The 18,519-nt window shown below is 40.7% G+C and overlaps 1 protein-coding gene across 3 annotated transcripts in view; it reads right to left on the bottom strand.

Moving 5' to 3' along the window:
* babam2 (BRISC and BRCA1 A complex member 2) overlaps positions 1-18,519 on the bottom strand; it is a 79,242-nt gene that overhangs the window by 5,787 nt on the left and 54,936 nt on the right. For all 3 annotated transcript variants that reach the window (XM_034576607.1, XM_034576608.1, XM_034576609.1), the window contains exon 8: positions 6,301-6,400. In XM_034576607.1, the coding sequence (XP_034432498.1) occupies positions 6,301-6,400 (100 nt within the window). The remainder of the gene's footprint in view (positions 1-6,300; positions 6,401-18,519) is intronic.

Here is an 18,519-nt window from a genome sequence, read left to right as displayed (position 1 = left end):
ACCCTTCACCCACCCCTCCATCGGCCTAGTGGTGAGTAGACAATGAGTGAATTAAATTTTTTTGGTGAACTATCACTTTAAATCTTGCAAATGTGTTCTGCGCTACATGCACGTTTAGTAGCCTGCTTAGAAAAGAAGAAAAACAGTGTTCGTCTGTATCAACATTTTTGTATTGTCTACACTGTTAAGACACCAAAGCAACTGCTCGTTATCTGTGATGGTATCATAACATTTCCCCACACAGGAATTCCCCGGCTGGAGTTATTGCTGTGATGCAATAGAACATATACAGAGACGACTAATACATGAATGAGTGTGAATTCAAAGGTCAGTCAGTCAGCCATGAAGGTGACTGACTCTATAGACTAGTGCTCAAACTGGGGCCATGTCTCTGGAGCACATGGCTGATTACTGTACACAGAAAAAGTGGATATCCAGACTATATGATTGATGAGACCAATATGCAGTAATGTGCAAGAAGGTTCCTGGTTCGAATCGACCGGGGTCTTTATGTGTGGGGTCTCCTAGTGTCCAGTGGGTTTTCTCCAGATATTACGGCTTCCTCCCACACTCCAAAGACATGAGGGTTGATTGGAGACTCAAAATTGTTTAAATATGAGAGTGAATGTTTGTTTGTTTCTGCAATACACTAGCAAACTGTCATGGGTGTACAACGCCTCTCGCCCAATGTCAACTGGGATTGGCTCCCGCGACCTTCATGGATAATACATGGATAAATAGTTCCATTGGCCAGTTTTCTCCTCACTCTTCTTATTTGTTTGGAGCACTAAGACCATTGAGGTAAAATCTAAGTTTTGGCTGGCACTAAACTTTACAATGACGGATATCATCAGTGGCAGATCACACTGTTTCCACTGTACCTAATTATTATCAATACAATAATGGCTATGATGGAACTTCTGGTTGACTTTTGTTCTCTCTGCAAGACAGGATCGGTGGCTTATCTAAGGATTGTAACTGTGAGGACACCATGGACTCATGTCCAAATCTCTTACTATTTTAACAGCAGAAAAAAACGTGTTTCTGCACGAGGGGCATGGTTCAAAAAGGATTTGCTTAATCTCTCAATGAACCCTAGGTGTGTTTTGGTTGGAACATGAAATAAACGTCATCACCCATTCCCACAGCCAGGTGCAGAGGCACCATGCTGGACTGAACACTTGTCGGCAGAGGGAATGGTCATCTGTGTGTGTAACATGTTGAGCACTTGCATACGTAAGCACATTCTACTATCATGATAATCTGCCCTTAAAATACCAGAGAAATACTTTGCCAATGACTTCAAACCAGGATCCGGTTTTAGTTGGTCAATCACACAATCGCTCTCTGCAGCCTCTAGAAAGCAACGTATTAACAATGCACCTGACCACACCTCATTTTAAGACCAACTTGCACGCATTTGAACACCCATGGGTGTGGGTGTTCAAATGCGTGCAAGTGCATTTGTGTTTTAAACAAAGTGGGGCAGGAAAATTACAACTGTGTTATGTCATGCTTTGCCATCACTTTACTTTGGATGTAAGATAGGCCCCTATAGTGGGAGAAAATGATATAGGACCTCTAAAGATATATTAGGCTTCCACTAAAATATAGCTTATATCAAGTAAATATTGACAACTGAATCTTAATAAATACAATAATGGATTTGGCATGAGTCATATTAAAAAGGAGGGTTTGATCTGAAATGTTTTTATCAACCAATAACATAATATGATGATGTTTCCCATGAAAGAGGTTTTTATGATACAGTATGATACATAAGCCAGGGCTTACGATAGTGTATTAGAGGCAGATTACCAAACCGTTTTTGTGATGCAACAGGAACCTGGAGGCAAAATGAGCACAGCCATTTGCAGTTTGGAATGACTGAGGTGCTTATTAAAACTATTATTTACCAACAGCCATAATTTGGACAAAGGGTTCAATTTTGGAAGGTTAAGGAGTTTAACAGTCTGCAGCATGAGTTAAACTTCAATGTTATAATGATGACAGCGACTCTATAATGCATAACATAGTACTCTATTGCTGGAACAGATTATTTATCCCTGCTCTAAACAGTCAGAAACAACTAGTATAATAGCAGTTCGCTTGAGGACTGGATATATAGACAGAGCTGCAGGCAGTATTGGGTTACTACATGGTGCTGATTACTCATTAACCTTGTATGAATGACAGTGTTTTGTGAGAGAGGAAAAGTGTATGACATCTCTGCAGAGCTCGTAAACAGTCGCCTCCTGTTGAGTTATGCTTTTCATGGGACAGTGGAGACAAAAATTAAGCTTTTCTACAAAGCTACAAGGCCACATATTCAATAAGCTTTTTATTTAGTTACACTGACAGTGTTTCAAGGGAACTGCAGATCAGTGAACTTTCACACCCATACTGGGAGAGGATTTTCCGCCCCCGCTGTCACTTTGACTCGAAGCCAAGTCCTTCTATTGGCTGCCTGGAGGCTTGATTGATGCAAGACAGGTGATCTTGCTCTGCAGGTATTCCAACCTGCCCACACCCATGACTCCCTCGCCCCATGCTTCCGTTTTTTGTGTTTGTGCATGTGTCGGTGGGGACTGTGATGCAACAATGCTGAAAGTGCTTCCTGCTGTGTGATTAAGAAATCTCTTCTCACTCTGTCACATACGCATTTACACCACCCCCGGCTTTCAGAATATAGAGAGTGGCTGATTTGATATCTCACTATGAATTCATTTTAAAAATCAATGCCTTTGGGGATCTGATGAGCTTAACACACAGGGTGTATAAAAGGAAACAGTAGAGAAAAATCGTAATGGATAAAAGAATAATAGCTTAAAAGAATTTTATTTGAAAGAAGTAGGGGAGTGAGAACATGGTGACGAATTTTCCTTTACAATTATGAATCCTATATCAATAAATCCTGAAATCTCTGTCTGACAGTGGGACCGTTACATGCGGATTAATCTCAAGCTTACAAGTTATAACTATTCTCCACATGATGATAGAAAAGGTAAAGGGTCTGGAATCTATCTAATAATTCCAGGAATCTTTGTCTGTCTGACTGTGGAATACACATCTTGAGAACAGTTCATTTAATCGGCCTCACACTTGGCTTGTGAATTTTTAATAGCCTGAGAAAGTGCAGTGTCCAATTTTTTGCAATTTAGACACAGGATACATTCAATATTAATAAAATTTGAATAAACAGGTGACCAGCACTTTGTAGCAGTCAGTGTCGGTTGATCAGGTGCATTTGCGGACTGATCTGAATCTTCTACATCCTCAAAAGGTAGTGGTCGACAACTGGGTCAAAGCTCGGCTCACCAGATCATTTTGAAATTTGGATTCAATTTATCTTACCATATCTGACTGACGCGGACATTTACAGGTGTCCCAAATCTCCAACATGGCAGCAGTATTCATAAATCACTCCCTCTTTTTCAGTTTGTCTTTAAAGGGCCCATATTGTGTAAAATTCATTTTCTGGGCTTTTACTATCTGTAATGACTTGAAGGGGGTCAGTAGGGACCCTCAAAGTATGAAAACAGTCACTCCACAGACTTTTTCACTCAGTCCATTCTAAGAAATATGTTATTGAAACGTCTCGTTTCGTACTTCCTCACCCTTATGATGTCATCATAGAATCGAACTCTTCCCTCAGCCCCACCCAGCGGGTACCAGTCCAGCCTCTGAACCCACCACTCCTCCATGTCGCTGAGCTAGCAGCTTGTTAGCTACCACAGGCTAACCACAACAACAACACTGAAGAAACACCGCAGCGTGGAGGGATGCAAGGAAGAGAATGTGTCCGTGCACATTCCTCCTAAGAACGTTACTGTTCGAGACCAGCGGTTACGCTTTATTTCTTCTGACGTGCCGTGTCGCTATGTTCAGCAACATGTCTGCTTGGTGTATTGAAACTCCGTACTGTAACTCGGGACGTTACTCCTTCATTGGCCGACTGTCCTGCTAACACTTGAACAAACATGAGGACGGTGTAACTTACAGTTAAGAAACACCCTGTTGTAACCTACTGTAAATATGTGGCTGTTCTTCTATAGCTGTATCCAAACATAATGTGACTTTCAGCTGGTTTACCAGAGAGATCGTCAATGCGCCAGAATGAGACCGGTGATAGGCCTGGTTGCGTGTCACTCAAAGTGCAGTTAGCCAATCAGAGGAGGGGCTCAAGAGGCAGGTGAAAACAGCCTGTTCTGTTGCTCCAGAGAGAGGCAGAAGAGAGGACATGGAAATACACATTGCAGCGTTTTTTTCGACTTTAAACCACTGATATATCATATTAGGAGGACCAATACCTCAAATTAAATCCCAGAAAGGTGTAAAATATGGGCCCTTTAAAGTAAAAGCACAACGTTCATTTTGTTGCCGCCATGCTTTATATTGAGTTGAATTACAGAGCATTTATTTTGAAAAGCTGTGAACCTGGGAGTGAGGGGTGTTGTTGATTGCTTAACAGACCTCTGAAATAGCTGGCATGCATCAAGAAATTCTTCTTATGAAAAACACTGAATATAAAATCTGGTTGCAGTTTGAGAAAGAAATCTGCAACCAGCATCACCACAGGCCAAGGTCAGTTTGTTCTAGGCACTGCAGTTTACGAGAAAACTGTTGGCATCAGTTTAGTTTTCTTGCGACTGATAAAATATCTGTTATCTGTTTTTGACTGAGGAAATACGACATGCAAGCTAAGAAAGTATGACATTGAAGTCTGATTGATTGATTCTTTGTCTTAAGCAAATAAATTACATATGTATCACACGCAGAGGAGAGGACTGAAATGCCCACAGGGCCTATTAACTTCTGAAGCTGATTTCCATGAGTAATTTTTTGAGTAATGCAGATGCCAGGTGCCGCCATCACCCATAACACTCACAGCTGAGGTATGTGGCAGTAGTTCTGTCAAAACAATCATAGCATCTGGAATAAGTGGGAGGAAATAACTGATAAATGAATATAAAAAACCCACTGCACAGCCTGTCCTTGCACAGACTGCATGCATGTTTGCCAGGAATTTTAGAATGATGTCTCTTATCCTTTACCGTTCTTCAGCTTCATTTGATAAATACCGTACACAACATCAGATGTGCGGAAGCTGAATAATGCTCCGTGTCTTTTGTTACTCGTACAGCTTCTGTACCTCTGCTTATTCTGGCAAAGCTCAGGTTACTCTTGTTAAAAAAAAATTATACTTCATGCTATACAAGTGATACTTTTTCTTTTAGTGTGTTTCTGCTTGATAAATATGAGGCAACAACTGCCAATAACAGTTTGACATCCAGGTCTGATGTACAACAATGACAGCTTCATGGTGACGTGAAGAGCCAAACGGTTGCTATATCAATGATACGATGAGCGATACCGTCAGGAAAGTGCATTTTTAAAAGGCAGCAAACACTTTTTCTATCAATCTTAGCTGCACTGATACACTAGAGATTCTGATGATTCACAATGCTACAGCATATTGTATAGCACTGATTACACTTGCTGAAAGGAGCCAGTGGCCCACCTCGAAATCAATGCAGGACTGATGAGTGATGTGGATTGTAGATGTCTTGAATTTGCACTTGCTCTCTGGTGGTGACATGATGAGCAAACAGTCCTTCTCCTCTGTGTCATGGTGCCTGTATCTGCTATTGACTCTGCTTTTCAACATGCCTTTCCAAACACAAGCTGTGGCTCTTTCAGGGAGGTGGAGGGAGCAGCTCTGACACTGGTGGACTTAAACAATCAGCGACACTGAGGTCAGTCAGGGACACGAGTGTTCCAGACATTCCGAGTATGCTGGTCAGAGTCCAGGTGAATAGGGAGAGATGGCGGGTATCTGCCTGTGTGTATGGGAGACTGTGGGTGATGGGCAATTCTCCCGAGGGAAGTGGCATTACAATGTGTCTACACCGCATATCTACCTGTCAACCTGCGGAGGCCAGGGAGCGCTCAGACAGCCTATGGAGGTTGGCCAGTACGCCCACGATGGCACAGGCCAGATACACATGCTTGAGTGCACATACACAGATTACCGCACCCATCCCTCAGTGGGCACATGCCTTCCTGCACCGATGCTTACAGATATGCAATAAATAATTCACATACCTGTCACACACTCACATGGAGGGTAAGGAATATTGCTCTTAATCAAAATACCAAGACATGAAATGTTGCAAATGAATGTGAAATAATGAAAACCCCAATGCTAATGGCTAAATGACTTCTTTGAGGGGAAGACAGTGACACAACATACAGAGCATATTTAACAACAGTGTGTGAGCAACAGCGAACACCTTTTACCTTGCTGGTGAGTAACTGGCACACCTGAGGGACATAGTCAATTAGGCATCCTCCACTGGGGAATGCTGGGATATGAAGTGCAGAGGAGCCTCCCAGAGCACTGGTTGAATGAAAAAAAAGAGTTAGCAGTTAGTCTTCAAGTTCATTGTTATTACTGTTCATCATTTTTCATATTATACTAGTAAAATCTAAATGAATACAGTGAACATTTTCTCAATAACCTGTGACGATCAGGTAAGAACATGTTTTCAGAGACTTTCATACTTATATACAAACATATTTGGACTCTTAGTTCAGTACTTTGTATAATCTCCTATGGCATCAATTACAACCTCATGTCTTCTTGGGTAACTCTAAAGCTGCACTTGGCTATCAGACACCTTTACCAGAGCCACTCTGGCGTTGTCTTGGCTATTTGCTTGAGCAGGTTTTCTTCAAGATCCTTTCTCAAGGATTTCCTCAAGGTCTAAGGTTCTCTGTCCAGCCCCTTGACCATAAAGGCCTTATGGGTTTAGTGCTGTGTCCTTACAGCAGCTTCTCTAATCTGAAGCTCTGTTAGAGTGATTGTTGGGTTCTAGGTCAACTCTCTGAATAAGGCCCTCTGTTCCCAGTTGCACAGTTTGGACAGACGGCCAAAAGAGGAAGCCTGGTTGCTCTAAACTTCTTCCATTACATAATTATTGAGGCCACTGTGCTCCTGGAAACACTCAGAGCTTCGAAATGCCTTTGTACACCTGCCCCGATCATTGCCATGTATCTACTTTTAACACAGAGCTCTATTTAGAGATCCTTGGACTATATGTGACCACCTGATTTTATGGAAATGAATTTGAACTAAGAACATGAATTTGCTGCTCTGTAGTTTAAAATAACGTGACTTGTGCCTGTGGCATCATCATCCTCCTTCACTCGTTCTTATATTATTTTGACGTCCTGATTCAATCCTGCAGCGCAGCTCCATTAGTGATTAGTGCATGCTTGTTTAATCATGCTGCTGCAGCTCCCCGGTGACTAACCAAGCGAAGTAGTCACTCCCTCATTTTTTTCTGATCTGGGGCAAAAAACAAAGAGAATACCCTGAGGATGGGTTAAAGGTCTTAAGGAACCGCTTATTGGCTTTTAATGCTCACTTTAAGACACATAGAAGAGGATTTCTTCCAATGCTTTCTATTTTTATTCCATTCATCATTAGAGCAGGACAGTCTCAGGACATTTAGAGACACTCCTATGTCATTTTAAAAGAAACATTGATGTGGATGACAGACGTTTACCAGGTTAAGCGTGCATGATGCATGTAAATAGCACACATCCTGTACGATTTTTCCAAATGTCAAAGATCACATATGTTAAGATGCAGCCCCTGAGGCTTGTTCTTTAGTTGATCAGAAAGTCTATGATGTGCAAATTGTAATTGTGTATTAAAAGGTGAAACATAACAGTGAGTAACAGAACCAGAATCCTGATCCCACCAATGGATAACATCATCATAACATTTTCACATACACCACAGATGTGTGGTGTATGTGAAAATAGTTTCCACATCTTGTCATTCTGATCAGCAGCAGCTAACAAAGAAATCTAGAGAATTTCACAATGCTCAGACTCCCAAAGAAAGGTTGTGGGAGTTGTGAGGAGAAAGGTGGAGCACCTCATGATTTTCAACATCTTACTGTCATGACCAAAACCCACAAAGTTTACAGGAAAAATGATGTGTTAACAGGGGTCAGGGAAAGTTCACAAGCAGCCGGACGAGTCTACATGCACATTCATTCAGAATAAATAACTACTGCTTGCCTTGTGTAGGAAAGAGCTGATCTAATCTAGTTTTGTGATGGTGTCAATTTTAATTTAGCTAAAGATAAGAATCACATCCATCCTCAAAGATTGAAATATGTTAACAGTGTTTATTTCAATCGTTTTGAGACTGCGATGCCATGCAAACTCGTGAAGCTGTTTTCATTGTCAAAATGATTCTTTTCTCAGAAACTCCAGAGCCACCATGTACACAAGGCTTTTCACACAATTAGCATTATCCTGTGCATTTTGCCGTGCGCCGACAAATGGTCGATTGAAAAATAGCTTACAGCGATGAGGAGAGAAGCCTTTGAAAATGGAAAATCTAAATGATGCCCATCTATCCTCCCACAGATCTAAGAATAGCTCCTAATCATTCAGATGGAAATGCGGACAGAGGCACAAAATAGACGGTGGAGTGTTTGTCAGTCATTTGTGTCAATTGAACAAATGTGGTGCACTTTGTATTTCAGCAGTTTTTCCTCTGGAGTACTCATTTGAAGGAGGACTGATAAGGCACTGGGTTCATGTGCAACAGACAAAAGGTCTTTCAACATGTTAAAATTATATGACGGCGGTTACCAACTGGTCGAGCCTTAAGGTCAAACCTTTCCCTTCATGTCATGATCGACACACCACTGTCAGTGGATTCAAACCCATGACTGTAAACAGTGTTAGGCATTTTTGTTGAGACAAGATGAAAATTAAAGGCAGCAAATTAAGTTTAATTAAATTTGATAAAAATACAATAATTGGCAGATTGGAACAATGTGGTTTGGCCCCATCAGGTCCCTCTTACCTGGGGCTCCCTTAAAATGCGCCTGGGCACATGCACTGTATTTTAAAGTTTAAGTGGGTCAGGCTCCAGAAACACTTCATCATAAAGTCTTCATGATGCAACCAATATCATCTTTTGTTAGAGCCTCTCTGCCCAGTTAATTTTTTTTCGTCTTTCAAACTCCATACCCCCGGTTTGTAGCGGAGCCTTCTTGTGTTATAAATTTGTAGTCAAGTCCAAACTGTTATTATACTGATTAAATATTTTCTTGGACTTGGCACAGCTGCTTCTGGGCTAGAGAAGGCATTATAAAGCTGTTTAAAAAGGCTCAGTGGTACTACTCACAACTACAACACTGACCTTTGTAAATGTGTAAAACCAGCAGTGTTCCCCTTTAAACAAACAGTGGGTGCTCATCTTAAGAAAAGGTCCACCATAGACACGATAGAAGAACGATATCTGAGTGCACGTTTTGAATACGGTCCACTTTTAGATACAAACACAGTATAACCTTGAATATTTGCACAGTTTGTTGTGTAATGGTTAAAATTGCCATTTGCAAATAGTGCCTAAAGTGTTTCTGAGAATTTATTGTACAGTGTTATGCGACTCCAGTATGAGTATTAAACTGCTTTAAATTGAGCTTTCTGTGGGAGGGCTCAGAATGGAGACATAATGGTGTTTTACTTTCAAAGTGGCACCCTGAAGAGTCCCCGCTTCTGTCTCCACTGGTGACACCACTCTGAACACTGCCCACACACACACTTCAGTCATCAACGTGCCGCCGAGCACAACCCCTCTGAGCAATGTAACCTACTGTATGACATATTTACACTAGACTGTATACATGCATACATGTGAACAAACACACTGTACAGTGACAGGGCTGCCTGTGACTTCATCAAGCACTGAGATTATCCTGCGTGACTCAGGTGGATGGTGACGAAGCTCAGTTTATTTGTTTGTGTGTGGTGTGGTCTGGTGTGTGTGTATGACAGTACAGTGACAGCGTGAGAACAGATAAAGGCAAAATTGTAAAGAGGGCAGACATGATTCATTACCCAAGTGAAAGATAAGGCCAAGTAGAACTGTTTGGAGATTCAAATGTAGTTTCAAAGCAGGAACATTTCCATTTTGATTGCCTCCTTCATTTCCTAAAGCCTGGAGGGTCCTTAGAGGTCCACATATGACTCTGTTTGTTGACTCTATAGACTAAATAACATCCTATTCCTCTACTGTTACACTGTAAAGGCTCTCTTGGCTTATGTCAATAGGAGTCAGTAACCTTTCTGTTATGAGGTGACCACGTTTGCATAACGAAGCTGAGTGTTTCTTTAATTTTGTATTCATCATCCACTTGGAGAAATCCAGATTAATCAGAACCTTTAGCCACAGTCATTGAACACTCTCACTAGAATACTGGAGAAACAGGAAAAAAATGATTCTATTACACCCATCAAACATCACTGGCTACTAGGCAAATTTATTGGTGGGGGGGGGGGTGCTCATGGCCACGTGAGCTCCATGTACACCCCTGCATGTTGTTGTATAATCACAATTTCCTGCCTAAAAATGTCATAAAACAGCTGCAGCTGATTCTGAACTCTTAAGCCCGAGTGCTGACCAGGACAGAAAAAGAGGGAACATACAGACGAAAGTCTGTACATTGGTGTCTTCTCTTTTCTTTTTTTCTTACTTACTTTAAGGCAACTTTTAGTTTTTATGCTCCAAGTCACTGCAACAGTTTGCCTGACGACCTGAGAGATCTTTGAACGCAACCTCCAAACCTCTTTGGCCTAGTTTTTGATTGCGTAGGGTTTACAGACAGTATTTTATTGCATCTATGTTGTAAATTATATTCCATTTGACCTTTCTTGTAATAAAACTATATTTAATACATTTTATCCCCTGTTATTGACCCTTTTCTTCTATTTATTTTACCTTTTTATTATTATAGCTTTTAAATTTTACTTATTTTATTGTTTTTGTCTTACCCATGGCTCATCAGTTACTTGTGAAGCACCTTGATCTACATAAAGCCTGTTTAAAAGATGCTATACAAATTAAGTTTGATTGATTGATGGAATAAGCTGGATCCGTGGAACTTACACTCCCTTAAAACGTCCTTGTCCAGAAAACTGAAATAACACTGACATCACAAAATAACACAGTTTGAACAACACAAGCAACCATTTCTCATATGAATTGCATTTATATACTAATAATTTGTAACAGCTTATACATTTTGTGAGAAATATAAATCATAATTCATCAACAATGAGAGAACATATTTTAATGAACGTATCTGCTAAGTTGCAGAACATGAATGTGTCAGCAAGATTTTCACTTGACTTGACAACATAGTTCATATGTTTTCCTTCTAAAGTCCATGCCTGTAATCAGCACTAACATCTACCCATAGCAACCAGAGCATGGTGACATTTTTTATAGTAATGGCAAGGCACTCCAAGTGCTTGGTTGAGTCAGAATAAGGTTTCTTTCCAAAACAGGATCCTTCCGTTTGTGTAACCAATATGATTTTAGTAGCCTAACACTGTGACAACACAGCCTGCATAATGAAGGTACCTTAGCAGAGCAGAAGTTTAGTCCTCTATCTGTGTCTACACAGGATGCGTTCGGACTCTCAGAGCTGTATTGCTAGTTACACATGTTAAATGGAACAGAATAGATTAAAAGAATAAAAAAATACAAGCTTCTCTCTGTTTGCATGCAGTCCAATACATGGTGAAACAAGAAAAAAAAAAATCACTTTTCCATTACACCTGTGTAGTATTTATAGAGTGCATGGTCTGTAGGTGTGAATGCACCCAAGGAACATTGAGGCGCAAATGTGATCCAATCACCCAGACCCCATTTGGAGGTGGTCACATCCTTTATCGGTGTGAACACAAATGTGTCCTCGACCACAATGAAGGACCGATAAAATATTTAACTTCTCAGTGCCACAAGATTAACACTGACCACCACAGAATAAGCCTCTTTTTTTTTTCTTTACAGTACACACACATTGACAACTAACATGACAATCAATAAAATATGTTTGTATGATTTCTATCTTGCATGGTGACCTGATTTGATGTAATCCTTTTAAATTTTATCTGAATTTCCAATGACATATTTAAGTCATGTCTCTTTACGACAGCCTTCTTTCTTATTGACGGATTCAGTGGAGATATTTCACAAAAACACTTTTTGCATTCGAACCAAGGGCCTACATATTGAGAAGGATGTGTTACCAATAACAAAGCCGCATCACCAAACTCACTTCATGCAGCAACATAATGCAGAAGTGTTCAAGGTGACAAGGATGAAGAAGTGGCAGAATGCTTTGAGATGCTGAGAGTGAGAGACGTGTCTGCGCTGATGTTTTCGATTGCTGAGTGGGTTCGCTGGGTTAGGGGTGAATTTATGCTATCAGACTGACAATTTCCGACTGTGACAAGATGTTCACAAAACCTTGAAAAATATCTTATCGCAATGCAAAGATTTTCAAAGACTATACAACACCTCTACAGACCCTGGAGAAGGGACACACACAAACTGTACACCCACACAGGCACACACAGATACTCACACACATCAGGAGGCAGGCAAGCATGTGCGCTTAAATGTGCATGCGTGCGCTCACGCTCACGCTCACACACACACACACACACACACACACACACACACACACACACACACACACACACACACACACACACACAGGCACCTAAAGGCAAATGCAGATACACAAACATTAGTGCACTGCAGCCTAAAACTGTCTCTCTGTGTTGATTTTTCTGGGCTCCTAAATCTGGTTTGGGGGCAGAGACGGTGCCCACTCGATTCTTTTATGCAATGCAGCAGGTTTTCTGGGGGAAGGAGAGATGTATCCAACTCATCTCATGGGCACAGTAAAATCAGGTAAACGAGAAGCAAAAGTGAAAATGAAAGGAGCGATGGGTCTGGTTATAAAACAGTTGGAGAAGGAGAATAAAAACACACAATGTGGATAGAAATAAAAAAAAAACTGCAGACGTGGTTCTTAACGATGATTGCGAATGAAACAAAGAAATTCTGTGAAACTGCTTCGAGCTGCACGGACACAATCTCATCACTTACTCAAATCTTTCACTGGTACAAATAAAACCTAAATAAGACATGCTAATGAGTATTTTACTGCTGCTGGTAGGTGCTTGAAGAAACACTTCTGGCTAAATGCTCTAAAAGAGCAATGCAACATGAAGGATGAATTAAATCTTACGTTTGGGTTCCTTCAAATGAAAATTTGAAAAAATATGTGTTTTAGCAACTATGTGGAAATGGCTGCTCGTAGTGATGAACCCACACTGGTGTTCCTTAATGCGCTAACGACATTTAGTGTCTTTCAGCTCAGTATTTTGGTTAGTTTTTGTTTTTCACAGCTTTAATGTTTTCCACTCATCAGTTTTGTTTTTCACCATAGTAACAAACAGTTTTTAGCAGTAAAGCTCCTAAACCCCACTGTCCACTAAATGCTCAGCAATAAAAGACAGACAAAATTTGTGAACTGGCTAAATGAACATTCAGCAGCTGAAGAGCCAGATAATTCCCTTAGGAGGTGGAGAGTAAAACAGAGCAAAAAACATTTAATTGAAACTAATGACATTGACACAAATGAGAGTGCAAATGAATCCTAATATCCTAACATAAGTGACAGTGTCTTACAGTCGTAGCCATCCTAGCTTGAAGTGTAATATTCAATCGCAGCTTGTTTCTGTTAAAACAAATTTCCATGCCCTCTGGAGCACACAGCTTTTTTGTGAATGTGAAAAAATGATGTAAAAACAGTGTTGCCTAAAGGATCCTCTAGACTAAGTTGCCTTGGCAGAAATAGTTTGATGCTTTGTGTAAGATTGATGTTATTCCACTGGGACAGATATGTTTGATCTGCATCTTCTGAAAACCTTTGCTCAATCTGGTAAATCAGTCAATGACTATTAGTCCCCATGGTGCAACTGGTTACGCAGCACTGGGATGCACACAGGGCACATAAATACAACGCTTAGACCATAATACAAAATACATAAATACAGCACAAAATTAAATAGGTAAAAAAAGACTGAAAACCAATTATTGAAAACCTATAAACTGAGGAGGGTGAAACATTTGATATAAAGAATACGTAAATAACTGTAAGTTGTATATATCCACTTGAGTTTCCATTTCCTGCTGCTGATATGAAAGACCTTATTGAGTACATTTCTGCTTTTAACCTTGAGAGATTGATACTGGCAGAGAAAAGAGAAAGTGAGCACAGACTCAGTTAAAGATTAATAAAACATTGTCTTCAGGCTTTTGTCAAACTGAAACTTAGAGAGCTTCCTGAGACAAAAGAGACGCTGCTGGCTTTTCTTGTACACTTTGTCAGTATTACTCTCAAATGCCAGTTTATTGTCTCGTAGAAGCCTCTCTTATTTCTATCTCTGGCTATCAAACACTTTACTGTCTGAGGAGGAGGGAGAATGTTGAAAAACAATTGAAATGTTCTTGGGGATCACGGTCCGGATCAAGGTTCACATCTTTGTTACATTGTAAACATTTGATCCAATTTTGGTTTCAAATTGCAATGTAGAGAGCAGATTATCGACTTTTGTGTGACATACGCATGTCCTGTCATCTTCACCTACTCGGACTGCATCTACCTATACTTGACAATGATTGGTTTGCAGATGGCTGCTGGTACTATTGCTCCATAATAGACAATCGAAGGTCCAACATGGCAGTATGTCTGATGTTGTCATGCTGTCAAATCAGCAGATAGTATTCTTCAAGTTTAAATGGAGAAAATACTGTAATATCATTACGATATTGTTGGATGTGATGCAAGCAATCCTGCAAGCTGGAGCGACTCAGTTTCTGGATAGACTTCTGCTTCTTTTTCTTCTTCTATTGTTTAACACTGCGTCAACACCTCCCAATGTGTCTAAAAGTCCAAACTCTCCGAAAGAGTTTTCACACTGCAACCAAACCAATTCTGTTTGATCCGGAACAAGACTACTTCTTTTGCTCTGAATACATTTTGCTCCGTTGGTCTGGACCGTGGTCTGAGTCACCTTTCATTCAGAACTAAAAACAATTGAACGAACCAATTTAAAAAGCCCGTCGAAAACAGGACTGTGAGCCGTTTCCTGTTGAACAGGCTCACTGTGACAGTATCATCAAACTCCAGTGTGTGATGGTTATCATAAACAGATGTTCATGTCTTTAATTGAAATGTATAAAGACCAGAAACAGCACATTCCCAACTGACTCCCAGTTGAGCCAAGTGACCCTGATCTTGCCCTTTCTCAAAACTATGCCATTCCCCTGGGATACTAGATTCCTTGCAAACATGCTACATCTCACAACACAAACTGTTAAATTAAGCTATCCAACAAATTCTAACCCCAAATGCCCCCAAAGAAAACCACATTTTCTTAAATTATCTAATTGTCTTACCTAGTTTGAAAGATAGAGGGAAAATCAGAACGAGCTACACAACGTGACACCATGTCTTTCACAGTTGTTATCTTCTCTGCAGCCCCATAAAACATTATATAACAAAAGAAAACTGAATCTTAAGCAGGTAACTCTCTAAGCAGAGTAACACCCATTTGACCTCTCATAATCAATAATTTGTACAGAAAAAGAAGCAAATTCCGTGGAACAGTTCTATCAAAGAGAGAAGCGAATGCAACCTTCTACGTAAACTGTACATTATTGGTAAAAATGTGGGTGTCTGTCAGGGTATTTCAACATCATTTTTCCCCCTCTGTAAGGCATAAAAACATTACAGTGACGGTCTGTTTGAAGACAGAGGAAGAAAAAGTAACAGAAAGAGCAAGAAAGAGAGAGGAAGAGGGAATAGAAATAGAGGTAAAACACTGTAGCTCAGGGGGCTTACGAGTTTGCGTAGAGAGCTTTTAGATCCGAGCCCCTGCTGAAGGAGAGTAAAAGTGAGATATCAAACAGCTCAGGAGTGATGGGAGAGAAGAGAGGTGGAGGAAAGAGAAAGGAGAGAGAGAAAAGCCCTCCTCTCCCTTGTGCTGTATGTGTGTGTGTGTTGTTTTTTTTCCCTCGCTGCATTTCAGTCAAGCGAGGGACGACCTTGCTGGGTAGAGCGCAACGCTTCTCTTTCTTTCAAGTCCCACTCACTCTCTTGGTTCCCTTTGAGGATCAGCCAGAGGGATCAGCAGAGGGGAGAGAGTGATAGAAAAACGGAGGAAGATGGAGAGAAAAGAGACAGGCGGCAGACATGTGAAAAACGGGAGGGAAAGGGAGGAGGGGTTTGGAGGAGATAGGACCGAGAAGACAAGAGTTAAAAACTGGAGAAAGTGGATAGATAGACAGGATAGCAGTGAAGGATAAGGATGGAAGAAATGGGAGGATGGAGGATAAATGGACAGATGATAAAATGATCATATGATTGATCATTGACAGCAAACTGAGACAGGAACAGTAAAAACCCTGGAACATCTTGACACAGAGTAGATGGAGCTGAAATGACAGCCTGTAACAACACTGAGCTCAAGTGGTGCCAGAGCCGGAAAATAAATCATGTCTGCAGTTGCTCACAGCTGTTTCATGCAATGATGACAAATTTTAAGATATAATATTTAGCAATTCTTCGTAAAAATGTCTAAAAACAACTAGACCTATGTTATTTATGTTGTTGCCTAATGTACTTACATTATGCAAAATGTTTCTAAAAAGGGAAATCCTGAATTCTATTCAAGATATGGGGGACGTTTATTTTGGCCGACTTTTAATTTCACATATCTGCTTTACCATCGTTTTGCTCTATCTTTCGGGGGCAAACAAAGTATGATAAAGGAAAAACACACTGCTAGCGAGTTAGCCAGTTAGCGAGTTGGCTTTTATCACATTAGCAATCTCTAACTTGGTTTGTGCAGCGCTATTTGCTGCTCTCTCGCACTACAGCATGCTCACGCTGGGCCATAACATTTTTACTATCCACGCAGACAATCAGAGTTCATAGTTTCCGCTGCAGTTGTGGCATCAATGCAGTTCTTTCTCTCAACCAAGCACTTATCTTTCACTCTTACTCTTTACTGTGTACCTGTCACTTCAAAAATATACATTTTGCGCATGCACTCCCATTACCGCTAGACATTGAATTAATTCTGTGGGAAATGCTGTGATGTCTACACAGCCCACATAGTAAGAGCACAATGTTAGCAAAGCAGCCAAATCAGTCCTCCGTCTGACTCTACACAGGAAGCATATAGTCCCAACGCAGAGTGTAGATCCCCTGTATTTTGGCAGAGGTCGACTTGAAATATCAAATATTGGGTCTTGGTTATGTGACTGTAGTGAAATGCAACCCATGTGGTGGCTTGAATCATAAGCTGGATTGATGTACACAGAAGGGCGTTAGTTTGGGCATGTCTCTGCCCACTGCGAAGGAGTAAGGCAAGAATCAGGAGCTGTCACAAAAATAACAGTCAACCTCCAACTTCTCATCAATGTAACTCCACCGTCCTCTAATGCAGTGTGGAAAAATACGAGCGCTGCATGAGCGTGCAGCATGAATGCAGATCACTGACTACACATGGTCAACTGTAGAATTTATAACTTCATTTTTAAAAACAAAACATGAGTTTGTGTGGTAGCACTGTAAAGAGATACCAGCTCATCTGTTGCACATCTGACAACGTAGCTGCTCCACAAGTGTTTGCTGTGGCATTAAACCGCACTTCCTGTTACCATGGTAACCACTAGTGTCACCGGTAAACCACGACTGATCCCGTCCCTTCAAGTTACAATCTTGAAGGGACGGGAAGGGAGGGAGGTTGGTTAAAAAATAATGGTTTGTAAAAAAAAAAGTGAATTAAAAGACAGACAAGAGAGCAGCATAGGAAATCAAGAAGCAAGGGAGGGATGAATGGATATGTGGACAGATTGAGACAGAAGAAAATCAAAGCATAAGATGATTGATTAAAAGCTAAAATTAACAGGCTTTTAATGTCATAAAAAAAGCCCTGAATATTTTGACACTGAATAGATGTAGTTAATAAATCCGCCTGTACCAACACTGGGATCCAGTGGTGCCAAACCAAATCTGAGTGAATAGTTCTCCACAGTTGCTGTATCCACCATTTCATCACATTAAATCTGATTTAAACATTTCTGCACTGTATATGAATTTTATCGTAACATTATATGATACTGTGAACATTTGTGGTTGCTCAGGTTAATGCAGAACCTCATGAATGTCGCACTCTATCAGATGCTTACTAGAAAAAAACAGAGATGTGCAGGCACACTGCAACAAATGAGTTTTCCTCTTCACTGGAGCCAGCGCAGAGATAATGGGCAGCTACACAAGACCAAAGGACTAACAAGGGTCAGCAAGGACATGGAGGAAAAATAACAGGGTAACAGATCTGCATAAACACACGTACAGCGGGAAGGCTGGCTCGCACAAATGTGCATGCTAAATTAGGTGGCAACCATAATGAATACAGCACAAATGCGCTGATGCACGAACTCACACACACATGCGATCGTTTGTCTTCAAACAATGGTGAAGAAGACATACATTCTCGCCCTGGGTCATGAATTAACACACTCCCACACAGCTGACAAAAAGGTGCACAAAA

The sequence above is a fragment of the Hippoglossus hippoglossus genome, chromosome 22 (assembly GCF_009819705.1).
Source record: "Hippoglossus hippoglossus isolate fHipHip1 chromosome 22, fHipHip1.pri, whole genome shotgun sequence".
NCBI lineage: Eukaryota > Metazoa > Chordata > Actinopteri > Pleuronectiformes > Pleuronectidae > Hippoglossus > Hippoglossus hippoglossus.
Note: the sequence above shows the minus strand (reverse complement) of the source record. Positions and strands in the feature narration are given on the sequence as shown.